The sequence below is a fragment of the Sturnira hondurensis genome, unplaced genomic scaffold (assembly GCF_014824575.4).
Source record: "Sturnira hondurensis isolate 20B ecotype Veracruz unplaced genomic scaffold, ASM1482457v3 Scaffold0001872, whole genome shotgun sequence".
Lineage (NCBI taxonomy): Eukaryota > Metazoa > Chordata > Mammalia > Chiroptera > Phyllostomidae > Sturnira > Sturnira hondurensis.
The window spans coordinates 18,415,538-18,434,929 of record NW_028074503.1 but is presented as its reverse complement, the minus strand read 5'-3'; the positions used below and the strand labels follow the sequence as shown (position 1 = coordinate 18,434,929).

General features: G+C 40.9%; 1 protein-coding gene across 1 annotated transcript in view; it reads right to left on the bottom strand.

The window, feature by feature from the left end:
* Positions 1–8,399: 8,399 nt before the first annotated feature.
* Positions 8,400–19,392, bottom strand: part of PIK3C3 (phosphatidylinositol 3-kinase catalytic subunit type 3) — a 113,578-nt gene continuing 102,585 nt past the window's right edge. The window contains exons 24-25 of the mRNA XM_037033600.1: positions 16,380–16,505; positions 8,400–8,689 (exon numbers count right to left, since the gene is read on the bottom strand). Coding sequence (XP_036889495.1) covers positions 8,675–8,689; positions 16,380–16,505 — 141 coding nt within the window. The 3' untranslated portion in view covers positions 8,400–8,674. The remainder of the gene's footprint in view (positions 8,690–16,379; positions 16,506–19,392) is intronic.

The following is a 19,392-nucleotide window of genomic DNA, read 5'->3' as shown; positions in this document are numbered from 1 at the left end:
GATTCTGAAAATGGGCAAAGGACTTGAATAACATTTTCAAAAAAAATTCACACATCTAACAGGTACAGGAAAGGATGTTCAACATTACTAACCGTCAGGGAAATGCAAATAAAAAACACAATGAGGTATCACCTCACGCATGTTAGAATGGCTATTATGAAAAAGACAAGCGATAACAAATGTTAGTGAAGATATGGAAAAATGGGAACTCTTTTACACTCTTCGTGGGAATGTAACATGGTACAGCTACCATGAAAATCATATGGAGATTCCTCAAAATATTAAAGTAGAACTAACCTATGATTTAGTAATTCCACTTTTGGGTACATATCCAAGCAAGTGAAATCACTATCTCGTAGAAATACCTACATCTCCATCTTCACCGTAGTATTATTTACAACAACCAAGACTTGGAAACAACCCAAGTGTCCACAGGCAGATGAATGTATTTAAAAAATGGTGTACACATATATAAAACTAAGTATTATTCACCATAATAAGAATCAAATTTACAACAACATGGATGGATCTTGAAGGCATTATGCTAAGTGAAATAAGTCAGAGAGAGACAAATTCTGTATGATCTCACTTACATGTGGAATCCAAAAGCAAATTTATGGAAAGAGTAGAATGGTATTTGCCAGAGGTGGGGGAATGGGTGAAGGCAGTAACTTCCCGTTAGGAGATGAGTGTTCTGGGATGTAATGTACAGCGCGGTGACTATAGTGTGCTGTATATTTGAAAGTTGCTATGAGAGTAGGTGTTAAAAGTTCCCAACACACTCATAATTGAAATTACGTGAGGTGAGAGACAAATCAACCGACCTCGTTATAGTTTTTTCACAACAGGTTCACAATATAACCAATGTAATGTCTTCCAAACCTGTCCCACATTTCTTCCTCTCTCACTGCCAGCCAATCACCGTCCCTACTATTGCACTGGAAAAATGAAAACTCCAAGTGAAACTCCCTCGCCCTGGCTGGTGCCCTGTAGGTGGTTGGAGCGTGGTCCCAGGACCGAAGGGTTGCAGATAAAAACCCCTTTTCTGGCCCAGATGGGAGGCAACCAGTGGATGTTTCTTTCTCACATGATCCTTCTCTCTCTAGAAGCAATGAAAAAATGTCCTCAGGTGAGGATTAAAAAAAATCATCCCTCTACCCAACATCCTTTATAACCGGTCCCCTCACTTCCTTGCTCCTTCAATAGTCAGAAAACCATTTTATACAATCCGTCCCCAGTCCTCACCAATCCTTCACTCCAAGACCGTTCCAGCCTGTCTCTACGTTTCCACATCAATTGATCATTTTATCCACCTGCCTTCAAGAAATTTGCATTCTAATAGGAGATAAAGATAATTCTACTTAACCAAATACAATGGCCATTTTCTAGTACTCGGATTAGGTTCTCTCAGTAACATTCCCTAAGATCACTCCCTGCACTGTTTTCTTCTCTTGGGGATCTCGGGGATGTGCAGTGAGTAATGTGGAATTGGGGAGACGAAGGTCAAATGGTGCAAACGTACTAGTAGAAAAAGAGTAAGTTCTGGAGATCTAACGCATGACAGGGTGATTATATGGTTAACAATACTGTATTATAAAAGTCAAAGTTACTAGGAGACTGTTGGGAGAAAGCCCCAAAAGACTAAATAAAAGATTGATTTTGAGGAGCTAACATGTAGCCTTATTGAAATTCATAAGAGATTTAACAGGAGAAACTTGCACACACACAAGCCAAGGAGCTGCTTGTCCCTCTCAGGACAGGGCCCCTTTTCTATGGGGGGTTAAACAGTAAAACCATTTGGTGGGCAGTCCCACAGACCACCAGGAAGAACAGCACATTTCTAAGTTTACAGGCAACAGCAGACAGTTAGTTATCCACACTCTATACATGCATTAACTTCCTTCTTGGGGCCTGACAGTTACCTTTGAACAGCATCCCGCTTTCCAGGAAGCCAGCCACGCCTGAAGCTACAGAGAGTTAAACAGTCACAGGAGGTCAAACACACAGAGTCCAACATTACTGCTGGAGACATATTGCATCTCTGAGTGAGTTCCCCTACAAGACTAAATCCCAACTCCTCACACGAAATAGAAGTTATAAATATATGGTATAAAAAAGGTGTCAGCTAATACCACTGTAATAATCCTATTACAATATATAAATGTGCAATGCATTGCACAATTTAACATTACAAAATGTTATAGGAAAATTATATCTCAGTCAAATACATAGGTGTACAAAAAGAGAAGCCTCTTAGTGGGCACTTCTGTGCACTAGGTTGGCCTCGGCTTTCTTGTTATCATCCCTGCCTCTTCAGCACACACGCATGCACGCATGCACACGTACAGAACTTCCTGACATTTCAGGATGTGCTCAGGGTTTGCTGGCTGTTTGTGTTTATGGAACCCCTTTATCTTCTATCTGTTCTGGTTCAAGTGGAAAGTGACGCCTCTTGGAAACAGTGTCCCCACTTTCCGTCACAGATGTAACACCATTATCTTGTACTCTTTGCGTCTCACTGACTGAGCATCACTGACTGTGGCCCCACCAGAATTCTGTGCTCACGGGGCACTGTTGATGTTAACAGAGTAGCAAGGATGTATGGAGGGTATCTTCTTGCCTCTGGTACATGCTCCACTGCCCCATCAGACTTCACTTACAGAAACACCAACTCAATGATGAAATTATGAAGGCTTTTAACACAGCAACAGCAGAGCATTAAGTTCTGCTGCACATTGAGTCTTGTGCAACTAACCACACAAGTAGCACACCCATGAACCTGGCCCTGGCCATCAGCACATAGGTGGCATTTAACCCCACAGGGTTGGTGGAGACCGCCTGTGAGAGGGCGGGTAGAAAGAACAAAGCACCCCAACCCCAAGCACTGCAGTGGTTGGACATTTAGACGTTGATCAGAGGAGAAGAAGTCTACAAAGGAGAGAGGAAGAGTAGCTGGCGAGGTAGGAGGAGCAGAATGAAAAAATATCTTGCCACGATGCTATTTTCTTTTTTAAATTTATATCCCCTATACCCTATTCTACCTCCCCTCACCCACGCAGTCATCACCTTGCTTTCCATGCTATTAATTGCATTCTCTGGGACCCTCATTCTGTGACACACTAAATAGGATGACACTAATGTCTGAGTGACTTCACACTGAGACTCTGGTACAACTGCCAGCACCACGTGTGGCTACGACAGAAGGGCGTCACTTGGTTGTGGTACCAGCACATGAACGTTCTCACAGGGATGTGGAGTAACATTCGAGAATGAGCTCTGAGCAGATTTTGGATTCTGAGAGACGCTTGTAAGGAAATTTGAGTTAGGTGCCCATACCCATGTCCACCAGATATCCGGGGCTCATTCGGCTGGGGCAGCATGTGTGTGTGGCTTTTCCCTAACGAAAGACAAGCTGGAACCCCCACCGGGCAGTGGACGGTGACTGCTGTGGCAGCGACCCTAGAACACAGCAGAGAACCCCTGGAAACTCCCAGAACATTTGGGATGGGAGGCCAATTCCTCATCCGAACCAAGAAAAAGCAACCAGTCCTAGAACACCAGTTTGGCTTTCTCTATGCAAACTTAAGCATCAGTTTATCAGAACTGGCATTTAGCACTGCCAATCCACCGCCCCCCCCACCTGCTGTATATAAATGGACAGAAAGGGGGGGTTACCTTTGGAGGGGAGCCCGATGTTCCAGGAGATGTTCCTTTCCTTAAGGTGAAGGAAGTGGTACTCCCTCACTCCACGCCAGGGGAGAAAGTCCTCAAGAAAACTGCTCAAAAGTTCGTAGCTGTCTGCTTGTATCCTGGGCTTTGTCTTTTGTTTGACTTCTGCTTCCTGCTCTATTTTTCAGAGAAGAGACTTTTCTGAACTGAAGTGTCCATGTCTCCAAAAATGTACTGACTTAAATAAAACATCCTACCGTCTTTCAGGACCTAAGTCTCCTTGGCCAAAGGGGTTGAAGCAGGCACGCCGGTAAGGGGCTCGCTGCACCCACGTGCAGGGGCCATGCGGCTCCACTTCTCTCCCTCCTCGCCCCAGGCCTGGCCCAGGAGGTGGTCAGCCTGCGGAACGCACAGTGTCGGCCTCCCCATGGGGCGGGAACTCAGTGCAGGAGGAGGTGGCCTCTGCCAGAGCTCTGAGGCCCACAACCGGGCAAGCACATACAGCGCGGGGGAAGGTGGAGACTCCTGACCAACCCAAGCTAAGGCCGGTGGAGACCAGGTGGAATCCCTGCCCAGGTGGGAGTCATCCTGGAACCGCCTCTTCCGGCTGCCTCACTGGCAGTGGGGACCGGGCCACGGGGTCTTCCCGAGTCTCCAGCTCCAGCTGCCTGCCTCCAGTAAGACAGAAAGCCGGTAATTCCTTGCTGGACAGTGGTGTCCCTTTTCCATCAATGGCTGTTTTCACCCCCAGCCCCTGGCAACCTCTAATGGGCTTCCTGCCTTTGAAGATTTTCCTTTTCTGGAAATGGAAGCTTGGAATAGGTAGCCGATTGTGTCTGGTTTTTACTTAGCATTAATATTGTTCAGGTTTATCCATATTGTTGCAGTGTAAGTCGTTTTCTTCTTTAATTGCTGACTAGATCCCACTGTATGAATGTGTCCTATTTTATTTAGCCATTTACCAGCTGATGGATGTTTGGATTGTTCTACTTCGGGGGTTTTTATGAATCATGGTAGGAACATTTGTGTACAAGGTGTTTTTTAAAAATTTTTATTTATTGAATTGAGAGAAATGCATTCTCTTAGGGATACTCGTTGGTTGATCCTTATATGTGCCCTAACCAGGGAGTGAACCCACAACCGTGGTATATCCAGACGATGCTCGAAACAACTGAGCTCGTAGCCAGGGCATGTGTACAAGTTTTTATGTGGACGTGTTTACATTTCTCTCCGGTAGACATCTAATAGTGACAATTGCAGTTTTGTATGCTAAGTTTACGTTCAACTTTTTTTTTTTTAAATGGCAAACTCAGACCGCTTTATTAGATTCAAAAGAGAATGTTTGATCAAAAAGCCAGTTTACTGAGACTAAAATTAACTAAAGTTGGTGAAGTTTCTAACTGAAGCTCTTAACTGAGAATTAACTATTTTTACTTATTTTAAAATTTACTGAGCTAAATATTGTAAAAAACTTTCAATATTAGGCAAGTTAACTAAGCATCTTTGGTTGCAATGATTGTAGTCTTGCAAAGGTCATAATTATGAACATAATTGTGTTTACTTAGTGCTTTGTAGCAAATGGGGCTGAAGATTATATACAGACACTGGGTATTATGTTTTGAGATTTTTTTTTTAAGTTGACTCTACTGAATTCCTGAAACTATGTTGCTTGGTTTTTCTTTTAAAAAGAAAACAGGTAAAAAAAAATGTGTGTGATATCTAGTTTTCCAGCACAGAAGGTAAACTTTTGATACGCACAGATTCTGTTGATGATGCCGCCAGGGTGACAAGGTTGGGAGACCGGGGCTGTGCAGAGGCTTGGGAAGGAAGGGGATGACTCAGAGGTCTGGGTTTTGTGGTGACTCACAGAAAATGAGATAAAGGGCTCGATAAAATTAGTCCCGATGATCTTAGGGCAGATGGCGGTGGTGATGATCTAAAATTGGGAATTTAAGAAATAGACGAATTCTATGTTCATTCACATATGGGTTTCCTATACCTACTTTGAGCTGATTTCTACCCATACCCCCCAACCCCATGTTTACAATTGCAACATCAGGATGCTGTATTAACTTCTACTTTTCAGAAAAATCAGACACTTTATTTGGGGAGTTATCTTGTAAAATCGAACCAGGGGGGAAAAAAACCCACCAGGACTCTTTGGAGAAGGCCGACTCCAGGGCCAGGGAGAAGAGCCCGGGGGTGTCAGGAGACTGAATTGGCGTGCACTCAGTGTCAGACTGAATGCATGCCACTTCTGGGCAATTTTACCGTCAAAGGAGGTGACAACCGGAATGCATTTATAACATTATCCGCAGCATCCATACTAATAAAAATGAATAAGTAATGGTGAAAGGAGAGCTCTGCCTTATATCAGAACACTAACAAGTATAGAAAGAATACTGTATTTTTTTAAATTGCCATTTGGCTTTCACCATAGTAATACTTGATTCAGGCAAGAATCATCAATCTATGCTAAAATTGGTGGGTAAAAGTGTGGTAAAGAAAAAAAAAGAACAGGATATTTACATAGTTTCAAAATATTTCTTCATAAAACACATGAATTGCTCATTGGTTTACGAGCCTCAAATACAAATGAACTAACTTTAGGCTGGAAACAGTTGGGGAAAATGATTTGAACCAAGTAATAAAAGGTGCCACCACCAGAAACAGAATAAATTGACAGCATGTGCCCTCTCATAAGATGGCTTGAGAACACAGCATTACTTCTTTGGTATTCTTAGCAAAAATGAGTGATCCTGAAAGAAAACTCGCCAAACTATGGCATTTTCTATAAAGTAACTGCCTTGTACTTTTATATAAACTCTTTACTTTATTTAGGTTTCTTTAGTTTTTAGCTAATCTCTCTTTTTAGTTCTAGGATCCTATCTGGGTGGTATGCATTCTTTATGGTAAAGTATTAATATATCAAATTATTCATATTAGAAAACCAAAGTATGTTTTCTATTTAACTATAGAAAGTCCATGTCATTTTTGAGATTTATCTATTAAAAAATACTAAGTCTTGCCCTGGCTGGTATAGCTCAGTGGATTGAGTGCGGGCCTGTGAAGCAAAGGATCGAAGTTCAATTCTCAGTCAGGGCACATGCCTAGGTTGTAGGCCAGTTCCCAGTGGGGGACACATGAGAGGCAACCACACATTGATATCTCTCCCTCTCTCGTTCCCTTCCCCTCTCTCTGAAAATAAATAAATAAAATATTTAAAAAAATACTAAGTCTTGCCCTGGCTGGGGTAGCTCAGTGGATTGAACATAGGCCTGCAAACCAAAGGGCTGCCAGTTCAATTCCTAGTCAGGCCACATGCCTGGGTTGCAGGCCAGGTCCCAGCAGGGGACGCATGAGAGGCAACGAACGATACATTGATATTTCTCTCCCTCTCTCCTTCCCTTCCCCTTTAAAGATAAATGAATAAAAAAAATTAAAATTTCTTATAAAGCTCTACTATAAACATGTTGCTATTCATGCAAAGTGTTATGTGGAGTTTATAACGATGAGTTACATAACATAGTTTTGCCTTAGAATAATACCAACGGGGGTCAGAAAGTTAAGACTGTTGGGTCGAGTCCAGCCTTGCCATCTGTTTCCATGTCTCTGTGGCTGCTTTTTCACCATAACAAAAGAGTTGAATCGTCGTGACCAAGATCAATGCCTTTCAAAGCTAAAAATATTTACCATTTTGATCCTATACAGAAAAAGTTCGCCAATCTCTATAGGAGACGCAAGTATGACAAAAATGACCCATTTTACTAAATGCCCATTCAAAAGCTGTAACTAAGAATTACAAGAATTCAGAAGGTTGGAGAAGTCACTTTCAACAGGGTTGCTCCAAGACTTTTTGTTGGTACCAACAGAAACAGAACTAAAGCAATGAAAATAGACGGATTAAAAAGCTTCTGGACAAAAAAATGGTGTAAATTGTGAAGCAAGGAAAAGGTAAGATAGAGGATGGAGTTTGCCAATTGCTTTGGGCATAAACTTGCTAATGAAGATTTGCAAAGGTTTGCTCATCTTTACAATTCTTCTAACCTGCAGGTGTTTTCTAGAAATCACATACCATATGCTTTTAGGATGTCTCCTAATCGTATGCTTCCCTTCCAGCTGGTAACCCCATTGAAGAGGCAAACTCACAGATGAGAATTTGGTGGCAAGTAAACATTATAAGTAATGGTATTCCCTCAAAGGGGGTTTTAAGTTAACCTTCTTAATATTTTCTGTCATTTAATATTTCGTATTTTTCAGCACCAAGAGAATGAGATATTCTCTTCCTTCCAAAGCAGTCACGTGACCATGCAGCATATTAATCTGCAAAGATTACTCCTGAGTTGCTCTTTTCATTCGTGTGCATTCCTTTGTCCCAGGTGTGTGAGGCAAGAAAGCTAGACAGATCCAAGGGAGTCCTAGTCTCAAAAAACAAAAAAATCATTTGGTTAAATCAGAGAGGATACATTACATTAACAGGTCATGGGGAGCTATTTCAAAGGGCGTTTAAAGGCTAAGGTTACATAAAAAATTCCATTGTAGGAAGACAATTTATGCTTATACATATATGTAAAAATATCATACTCAATACTAAAAGGTGCCACTATGCTACCTTTTGGCCAGTTATCCAGATATGGCTATATTTTTATACCCAGTTTTATGTATTTACAACCTAGGAGAATTATGTACTATAGTTAAAAAAAAAACCAACCCAAAATAAAACAAACAAACAAATCAAACCAGTATTTATTAGACAAAATGAATATCTTAACAATGTGTACATGTGAAAATAAATATATACAGTATTTCAAAACAAACCCCTTCAAGACCACATTTACACAATGGCGTCCAAGGAATTCAGACACCACATGACATTTAGGATATATGGTGTCTTGAAGATTAAACGTTCTTTCTTGCTTGTTATTCTGAAATCTTCATTAGACACAGGTTGCTTCCAAGGTAGTTTTCTTCACAGCCAGACATCTTGATGGGTCAAAACCCAGTTTCATTTTCTCCAGTACTACAAAAATTAACAGCAAATAAACAAACAAAAAAATAATTAGCTTCATCACTCACAAAAAAAGATAAACAATAGTCTATAGTTTTATAAAATGCTTAGAGATGATCACGCGTTTCTTTTATAGGAAAAATAAAGCCCTTAGCTAAAGCCAGTCCTTTTGAAAACAATCTTCTACTAAAAAAAAAGTGAAAAAATTAATTTACTGAGTGCTATGAAGAGGATTCCAATTAACCACAATGTACAAGATTCCTGAGACTTGGCTTGAAAAACAGTTTTATGAAGACGTGTTTTAGAGAAGGAATGTTTGCATGACCCTATCATCATGACACAGCTAACTTCCCACTGAATTCTGTGGTGATAGGTAATGTTTTGAGAAGTGTGCTGAGTTCTTGGTGCAACAATTTTAGAGAGGCCGTGAAAACCTGTCGTTCATTCCACACACAGTTACTTCTCCACAACCACTTCACTACAGAAAAGGTCTGGAAGAAAATCAAAAGAAGCAGTCCTGATAGAATAGGACAGACCCGGTCAAGAGTTATTTAGGTGCTAACACATTAACAGTTCTCAATACTCAAATATCAAGTAGAAAGAAAATAAATCCACATTTATAGCACCTATTTTGTGCTAGGCACCCTATTTTTTTAAATTTTAATTGTTGTTCATGTACAGTTTTCTGGCTTTTACTCCCATCCCAGCCCACCCACCCCCACCCCCCTGCCTCCCAATTCCACCCTCCCTAGTTTTTGACCATGTGTCCTTCATACTTGTTTCTGTAAATCCTTCCCCTTTTCCCCTGAAATTCCCTCCCCTCTCCCCTTTGGTCACTGCCATCCTGTTCTCTGTTTCAGTGTCTTTGGTTATATTTTGCTTGTTTGTTTGTTTAGTTGTTTAGGTTCCTGTTAAAGGTGAGACCATGTGGTATTTGTCTTTCACCGCCTGGCTTATTTCACTCAGCATAATGCTTTCCAATTCTATCCATGCTGTTGCAAAAGGTAGGAGCTCCTTCTTTCTTTCTGCGGCATAGAATTCCATCGTGTAAATGTACCATAGTTTTTTGATCCACTCATTTACCGATGGGCACCTAGGTTGCTTCCAACACTTGCCTATTGTAAATTGTGTTGCTATGAACACTGGGGTAGGTGCCCTCACTCTTATCTCTGAGGAAGTTTACATAGAAGTATGACACTTCACCCCTTCATTACTAGCATTTCTCAAAGTTCGCATTCAGTGAAACTGATAGAAGACTACTACCTATTACTTTTGAGTGCTATTCAGTGCAGAAACAACCAGCGACAGTTAAGAGTCATCTGTAGCACAGAGAGATGCTACCAGTCACCCACCCATTCAGCAGGGACAACTCTGAGCACTCTGTGAAGAGACCCTGGGTCACCCACGCCTTTGTGCCTTCTTGTTCAATGCCACATATGCTGGCCCTATCTCAGAGGAATTAAGGATGTTGTTTCTGTGTAACAAACCTTTGTGCCTATGAACTTCACCTCATTATTACTCTAAAGAAAAACCCCTCACTGACAAATGTGTTTGTGTGCGCACATGTGTGTATGTGTAAAAATGTGAAAGATGCTGACTTTAACTTGATGCAAATTAAAGAGTATGGTAAGATTTATTTTTAATGCTAGTAGAAGAAATGTAACATATAAGTTGTTTAAGTGTTTTCTTAAAGGCAGTATGAGAGAAACCGCTTACACTTAACTGCTGCCTATTCTGTGACAGGAATCAGCTTCTGTGAGAGACTCCGAGTTCCCGAACACAAAATGTGTACATACGGAGAGAGTCACAACACACACACACACACACGCGCATGGGCAAATGGGTGGGGACTCATCCCAGGCAAAGAGCACAGATGCTGCTTGGTGGGGGGGTGGTCCCAGGGCAGGGATACTGCTGGGTATGGGGAGCTGTCACGTGGACAGGTCATCAGAGCTACAAAGAAGGTTCTTTCTGATTGCTGGTGGGAGAAGATAAAAGTTAAAATTTCAGGTTTAAGTCAAATTGTGGAGAACTGTCACTGTCATGTCAGAAAGTCTAAAAGCCCTGGAAACAATGAAAACCCACAGAAGTATGTGTACGCCTGTGTGAGAGAAACGCTGCTGCTACTGAGCAGATGACTCTAATAAAGTTCCTAGACACTTCGAAGTGCATGTCTGTGCAAAAAAGAAAAAACACTAGGGACACTATGCAGCAGACTCAGTCCTACTTGTTCAACGCCCTGTGCATCTGAAGGATTTATTTATACAAGAGGGTCTGATGTGACAGGGGGCCAGGAAAACAGCAGCAGAGCAACTAACCTTATTAAAAGTAGTCATCAAAGCAAACGGGCAAATCTTACCATGGATTACAGGTAAGTGCTTGCAAACTTTCTTTAGCGAAGTTAAGGAAATTAAACTTATGTAGAAGAAAAATAAACTGCAGGACATTTTAGCTGAAAAATTATGGGGCATTCTGCTGACTGTTGCTGTCACAATGTCTAACTGATTTAAGACCTCAACACATCGGCCGCACATGGCGCCGGCCACAGTGCAACAGGAGAGCTCACGCGGGTCAGCGAAACTCAAGACGGGCTGGGTCAGCCTGCAAAACAACATGTCTGCCCCTATTTACCACGTTCGTCTCAGGTTAACTGTTTCCAGTGCTTCCTTTTACAGCAGGCTCTATTGGCTCTTTGCACGGCTGGTTTAAAAACTAAGGATTAAAGGATTGCACTTAAAATTTACAAGGATACTTTTAAAAACAAGCTATTCACAATAAAATTTATTCATATCTAACAAATCTTAGATGTAGAATTAAACATTTATAAGCTACCGTCTATTTCTACAATCCAGGGTTTGAGTTTGAATCTGGCTTTTGTCACCAGTTGATCTTGAGAACTTGCCCAAGTTATCTAATCATGTCTAAGCCTCAGTTTTCTCGCCTGTAAAACGGGCCTGGTGGTGCATCTACTTCACAGGTGTGAGGACTCAAGGAGGTGATACAGAAAACACATTTTATGTAATTCCTGGCACATTTAAGTGTTGAAGATGCTGTTATTATTACGAATACTACTGCTTCTTTGCTGCTGCTGTTCTTATTCCTCCCAGGGTAATTGGAATACATTAGAAACAGATCAAGAGAAAATGATACAAACAGTTTTATATGATAGGCTGTTTTATGTTATTTATTTAAGCCACTGGTCTGGGAATCACTGGGCTCTTTAGAAAATTGTGTACTAAATTAAAAAGCATTTGGTTTTAGAGCAGAAGAATTTCTTCCGTAGAATCCAATGCATTTTGTTTTGTTCAATGAAATATTTTACACGGCTGTTCTTTATTCCTGATGGTAAAATAAGGGCTATATGGTGAAACTCAGAAATGATGGCATCTTTTGCATCTATGCCTTTCAAACATCCTACATTGGGTGCATGTAACACAGGAATATAAATAAACAAAACTAAAAGCTCTTCAGAAGGCAAAACACTAGAGACAGTCAGTCCTCAAAAAGTGGAAAACAGGAGCTTTTCCTCCTAGCATAGTACTGATGGCAAAGACCAAACAAACAAAAACCCCGCTTCTTTGAGTAGGAGATGGGGCAGATGACTTGCCCTTAGAGGCCACTGTGTATAAAAACGAGAACCAGTGACACTGGAGTCGCACTGAGCATGGGGAGGTGTCCTGTCACGGGAGCCCCCAGGGGTCTGACTGCCTTCAGAGGCAGAGCTCCTCACACCTTCAGTAGAGGACACACGCTCTTCAGAGGGAATGTCAGGCAAAGTAGCCACACCCCTTTCCCTCTTTCATTGTTTATTTTAAATACCCCCAAGTATATATAAATCCTCTTCAGTTACGAAAACATAAGATGTGACTACACACTCAGGTGCCCCCTGTGCTTTTCCTTCTTGAATACCGCAGGGCTAAGCAAGTATTCTTGCCAAAGGGACAGCAGTGATGACTTCTTAGCATCTTAAGTAAACTTCCTGAACCTAATCTGTTCTTATATTTTTATGCTCAAGTCTGGAAAAACACATCTGTAACCCTGGTTAGTCTACCAAGATTCACTTAGTTAATTAGATTTAATGTGGACTATGATGGATGGGAACCATAACCCCATTCTCCAGACTTCTGCCATCAATCAGGGAGGAGAGACAGGCAGGCAAAAGCAGAAACAGGGAAGAAGAAACGGGCTGCAGTGTGAGAGCCCCGGTTTTAGAGCTATTAGTGACCCAAACTGTGTGATCTCTACCTTTCTGCACCGGAAAGGCTAGAAAGCCCATTAAAGACCATTTCAGCAGGGAGAAGACTTCTGATGATGTCATTTCAGACACAGTGACCCAAATAAAAGTGTTTTTCAACGGAAAATTTGTTCTACTAATAGGGTGTTGCTAGGTAGCAAATATTGCAGTGTTTGATCTCTACCCTTTCCAGGGAATGGCATGGTGGAAGGAAGTAAAATAAACTTCAGTGTGTCAAGTAATAGTTGGATCTGGCAGTTTTTAAGTTGTGTTTTAGAATATTGGTTCGTTTACACCGAAACAACTATGACTTTTGTTAACACCTGTATCAGTCCACCTCCATTTTTTATTTTTTATTTTTTTTATATTTTATTTATTTATCTTTAGAGGGGAAGGAGAGAGGAAGAGAAACATCAACGTATGGTTGCTTCTCCTGCATCCCCTGCTGGGAACTGGCCTGCAACCCAGGCATGTGCCCTGACTGGGAATCGAACCACGATCGTCTGGTTCGCAGGCCCGTGCTCAATCCACCGACCTGCGCCAGCCAGGGCCACCTCCATTTTTTAAAAAACTGAGTTCTATAATCCATAGTCATTAACAGGAAGACACCAAAATTAGCAAAAATCAACGGGCAACATGCATCCTTAAAATAAATGCTATGAGTGAAAAAGATGTTGGTCATCAGATTTGAGTGTGCATGTGATTTAATTAGTATCAATACTCAGAAAATATATATAGGAATATGAGTTTCAAAAAGAAAATAAACTTCGGAGATTAGTTAAAAACCAGGTATTTCTCTAATTTCATACTTTGGTCAGACTTAGGTGAAGCTAAGATGTTATTTAGTATCTCTTTGTACCCTTCAAAATCTAATCAAGCTTGGATGAAATTTACCATCCGTAGGTTACTCTTATTTTGACAGTGTTTCAGTGGCACAGTATTATGGGCACAGGTAATAACTTTAAGAAAAGCTAAAAAATAACATGAGCATTTTCAAGTTCATTTCTTAGGATAAAGGAGATTCTGGTAAACAATATCTGTATTTGTTATACTAGGCAACATTTTAAAAAATATTTTATTACTTTATTTTGCAAGAGAGGGGAAAGGAAGGAGAAAGTGAGAGAAATGATTGGTTGCCTCTTCCATGCCCTTAACTGGGGACCTGGACTGCAACCCAGGCGTGTGCAGGTGACTTTTTGGTTCGCAGGCCTGTGCTCAATCCACTGAGCCACACCAGCCAGGGCAAAACAATTTTATTTGTGGTTTAGTCTTCTCATTTATAAAAGAAGATAATGCTAAAACTCACTTCGATGGTTATAGTGAGAATTATATGACATTGAAGAGTGGGGAAGCAGGATATGAAGTAGAAAGTTCAAATAAATAGAGGCTATCGTCTCAGATGTTACAAAATGGAGAGCTGAGCTATCTGAAAAAGTGTATGTGCACAAATATCCACGTTGCATTAAAACTCCAGTTACGGTCTAGAACAATGATGGTCCTTAAGTAGCTGGAATCAGAGAGGTGTCTGCTCTGAACTTGTATGCTCGTTATCATTGTCTTGTTTTTGTCCATTACTCTGTTTTCAAGAATATATCCTAGTCCACAGGAATTTGTAAAAATGAGGCTAAAGTCATTAAAAATTTCTCTATCTTATCTATTTTAGTAACTGTACTCTAGCAAATGGACTTAATGCTTCCTCCCAAGAAATATAATCATCTATTAGTTAATGGTTATAAAATGACCTTTCCCATGTCTAATGTAAGAGTATGACAATCTCTATTACTAATTCATAATTCATATTCACATCTTCTCTGTGAATATGAAAAGGTACAAGGCATAACTCTCATTTCTGAACAACTTCATAATTTAACTATTGGGGAAGGGATTTCCTTTATTCAGTCTGTGGTGGTCAATATTAGCTTTATATATGGAAGGCAATGACCTTTTGTGCATGTCTGACATCAGGTTAAATTTTACCTTGCTATCAATCACTTTACAAATGTGGACACTGAGGTCCAGAGATACTGGCAAGCCAAGGCCCCTTTATTACTACCTCTCCAAATAACTGTATGGTCCCTTTTTTTTTTATCAAGCTCCTCCTCTCCTTTATTTTTAATACAGAATGAAGCAAGAATGGTGCTTCTAGTCTTAGATCTAGCTAGCGAAGCAAATCATGCAACCTTATGCAAGCTGACAACAGAGTTTCCAAACCAGACCAGCAGTTCAATTGATGGAACTCCAAAGCAAAGACCCCAGGCTGGAGCAGGTTGGATGAGTAACTGCTAAGTCTCCAAAGATGACACGCCAAAGTCCCCTCCTTTGCACATGCACCCACTCCTCCCATCAGGAGGCAGAGTCTTGTTCTCCTCCCTGTGAACCTGGCCTGACTTTGTGACTTGCTTCAGGAGGCATTTTGTTCCTGCTTTCCTGGTCTCTTTGGGAAGCCAGGTGCCATGCAGGTGACCAGCAGCTGGGGCTAGAGTACTGTATGGTTAGACTATCTGCTAGCCCAGGAAAAGATCAAAATTCACCATTCCAAGTACGGTTTCTACTGAGTGGGTATCACTTTCGCAGCATCATAAAGTTGAAGTGTTTAGTCGAGCCATCATAACCTGGGGGCCTTCTGTAGGTTAGAATATTAGCAGTGAGAAAATGACAGAAAAGGATAATTAAAGGCATGACTGAAGACCCAAATGGGCTTGGTGACACTGCATGCTGGGTGAAGAAGAAGTCCAAGCAGACAGGCTTTGAGGCTGGGAAATTAGGAAAACCACTATTAACTGTGTTAAGAGGTCAGGAAGGGGTTCACAAGGAGGCATGAGAAGGTGTAGGAGAGGGAAGAGGCTTGTTTTTCTTGTTTGCTATCCATTTTCATGATCCTCATTGTGAAATTTATAATTAAGACAGGTTTTATATCTAAGGTTTATCATCATTAGCTAGTATGAAAAGGTCTTCCCTCAGTCCGACATTTTTATGAAAGATTTTGCTAACAGTAAGTCTATAGCCAGACCTTTTCAGGGTGTGGTATGCATTGCTTTTCTCAGCTCCGAAATTGTTTCCCAGAACTTCACTGTTCACCGAAAACTAACAAGTGATGAAGTCTCATTTGCCAAGGCCTCTACTAAACCCAAAATCATTCTAAGCAAAGGTTTATAATGACCACAAAAGTATGGGACACCAATGTTGACACCACGATTCACTACACAATTTTACCTCCCACTGAGAAAATTAAGTGGAATGTTTTATGACTAGTTGTGCATGGAACATGCTCACATCAGCTGGCTGGTTTGAGATGTGAAAAAGCCTTGACCAAAAAACAAACCAACCAACGAACCAACCAACCACCAACCAAACAAAAAAGCCCAGACGAGATATCAGTTGGCACAAGAAAGCGTGGCTCTGGGCCGGAGGACTCTGGGGCAGCACGTGGAGAAGCGGAGGTGGCCCCTCTGCCCTCGGGGAACCCACCTGAGCAAACTTGTGAATCTGCTCCACCACTGCGGCAAACACAGCGTGGACGCTCTCGTCGATCAGACTCTGCATGTAGTGCACCGCCTCTTCGTCCGACAGGTCCAGACGGAACTTATCCTGAACCTACCGGTCATGCATTTTGGAAAGAAGACATGGTTGAAGAGACAGAATTAAGCTGATATGGGCACTACACTATATTATGAGCTATTTCTATGCCTAAGAAGTAATTCATCATTTATAAGGAGTTCTGGATATGGTTCATGTGACTGTGGAAGTTTACTGAAGGTAAAAAACTGTTCTTTTAAAGTGTGCTTTATCTTCTTACATTTCAAATTTAGAACTGAGTTTCAAATTATCATATTTACCAACAGTCCCCTTTACATTTTTCCTGTTATTCATTGTGAAATGGATATAGCGAGGTGAAATTATAGTTGTTAAATAAGGGTGCTTGTTAATGGGTGTTTCTTATATGACCATTTGTATTTTGATGACTTAATCATGTTTCCTATAAAAATATCAAAAAAACTATTATAATCAGTCTGCTCATTGTTAGAATTAGTCTGTCCACTATGCTTTAGTTATAGTAGAACTATAAAATGTTGCTTTTATCAATATGTGTTACTTCTACCAGACTACTTGGATAACTCTGCCTAAATTCTTACTGAACTGCAACGTCTGAACAAGCTTCCGACAGCACCAACCAACCGCCGTGACTCGCTGACGTGTGATTACAATTACAGGTTTTAGATGGTGACCCACCTCACATTCTTGGGCAACTGAGTTTCTAAGACATAAATCTGATGAACAAAAATATAGATTCCATGTATAAATAATCAGTTTCCAAAATTAAACAAATTTAATGTATTAAAATAACTTACAGAAACAGCAAAATATTTTTGCGCTTTGTTATGATGACTCAAATAATTTGAGTGACCTGTACCTTTCTGAAGATTTCACCTCAAAAATGCTAGTCCATTTCTCTACCTGGCTTCCCTTCATGAGGTGAACAAAAAATTTTCCCAAGTAGTAATAATTCACTACTGTTATTTCACCAAAGTATAAAAATCTGCTTCTTCAAAAAGCCAACCAGCGTGAAACAAATTTTAGCCTTTCAGTATAACTTCCCAATATTATTATGAATTTACTGTCACTTTATGGTGTAAGTGATTATATCACATTCTTGACAAAACAAAAGAAAACAAAGAAAATTTTTCTGAAATACACTTTTGGGGAAAATATGGTGAAGTAGTTGTTTTCAGGATGTACTTTAGTAGAACGAACAGCTTGGGAGTACTAGTCTAAAGAAAAATGAGTAATGAACGTGCTTTTTTCTTTACCAGGTAACTTGTTTTGTACGTTAAAAACCAGTGCCACAGAGATGGCTGGTAACAAAAGGGCACTGTCATAATAAAATCACGATTTTCTAAAAGAGAAACTGAGATGGGATGAAGATCTAGTAAGAACAAGAACAATACAACTTAGTCAGCAGAAGAAGTTGGAAGACCCAGCGTGGCAAATACTGTTGGAATTTTCAGAAACAGTTTCCGAACACTGGTGAAGCCAGGGAACGGTGGACACACGACAGAGATAAATGGGTTTAAAGTAAACAGCTAAAGAGAACCAAAATACAGCAATGTAAAAGAAAAAAAATGAAATCTTGGGGCAGGCATCAATTATGGTTAAGTACGTTTTCATCAACCAATTATTATTTCTTGATAAATGAGCTTTAGTCAATAAAATAAATTAATAAAATGACAAGATACACCATGCTAAAAGCTAGGGTGGTGAGTAGTCTACTTCCTAAGAAGGAATAAAGGTGGTTATTGAAACTGTGATTGCTGAATAAAATAATAAATAAAACCCTAATAAGAGCACAGTTTTCTTAAATGGCCCAATACCTAAATTAAAATCCCTCTGACTGTTTGCCAAAAGCTTACAAAATTAGGTAAAAAGGATTAGCGTCATCCGTGTTTGAGTGCCCATGCTGATGTGTGGCGAGGGGAGTCTCTCAGAGGCACCCAGGTCCTGAGGGTGGGCTTCTTGTGAACGGGACTGGGGCTCTTATGAAAGAGCCCCCAGACCACGGGAGGCACAAGAGGCCTCCGACCTCAAAGGGCCCCTCCCTTGATCACACAGGCCACTCCGGTATCAACTTCCCAGGCTCCAGAACCTCCAAAATGAATTTCTGTTGTTCGGAAGCCACCCAGCCTCTGGCATTTTGGTGTAGCCGTCTGAAAGGGCTAAGACAATGTTCAGTCCCCAAGGGGTTCTTTCTAATAACGGACAGGAGCAGTCACGGCAGAGGTGGGGCCCTCGGGGCCAGGCACTGTTCTCGCCCTCCAGAGAAATCCCGTCTCCGACACTGCTACTGCCCTTCAGTCACTTTAAAGTTCGACAAGTGGAAAAACTGCACTGTCCTTCTTTGAAGTTCAATGTTGATAATCATACTAATACTTAAGGTCATCTCATGTTATCTTTGAGTAAATAAAGTGCCTTCTCTGTCTCAACAAAGCAAGAGTCAGAAATCAACTTGGACAAAAACCTTCAAATCCATTACCCTTCCTCCCATCTCTTGCTGAAAACTCAGGGTTACACAGTTCTGAGTAACTGTTTTCCTTTGATCTTCTCTTTGCAGGCTGAGTAAAAAAGCCAGTCTCTACTCTTCCGATAGAGTAAGAAATCTCTGTAACCACAGGTATGAATGGGAAGGATAAAGAATGGCTATTTTCTCCTATAAAATATTGGAATAATTTGTTTATGATCCTTAGCATGCTTAACCCGGGAGCCCCAGGAATCAGGTATCCTATTAGGAATGAGAAGGAAGAGCTAAGCTTTTCAGGGTGAAGAGTAAGGGCTGTGGTAGGAAGCCTTCTCTCTAAACACAGGGACTTATTCATGGGGCAGGGGGTGTGAACACAGAAAAGGACGGGGTTGGCCGCAGAGGACTTGAGAGGCTGCTGTATTCTAAAATATGAAAAATTATACACAAGGTCTCCTTGCTAATTTGTGT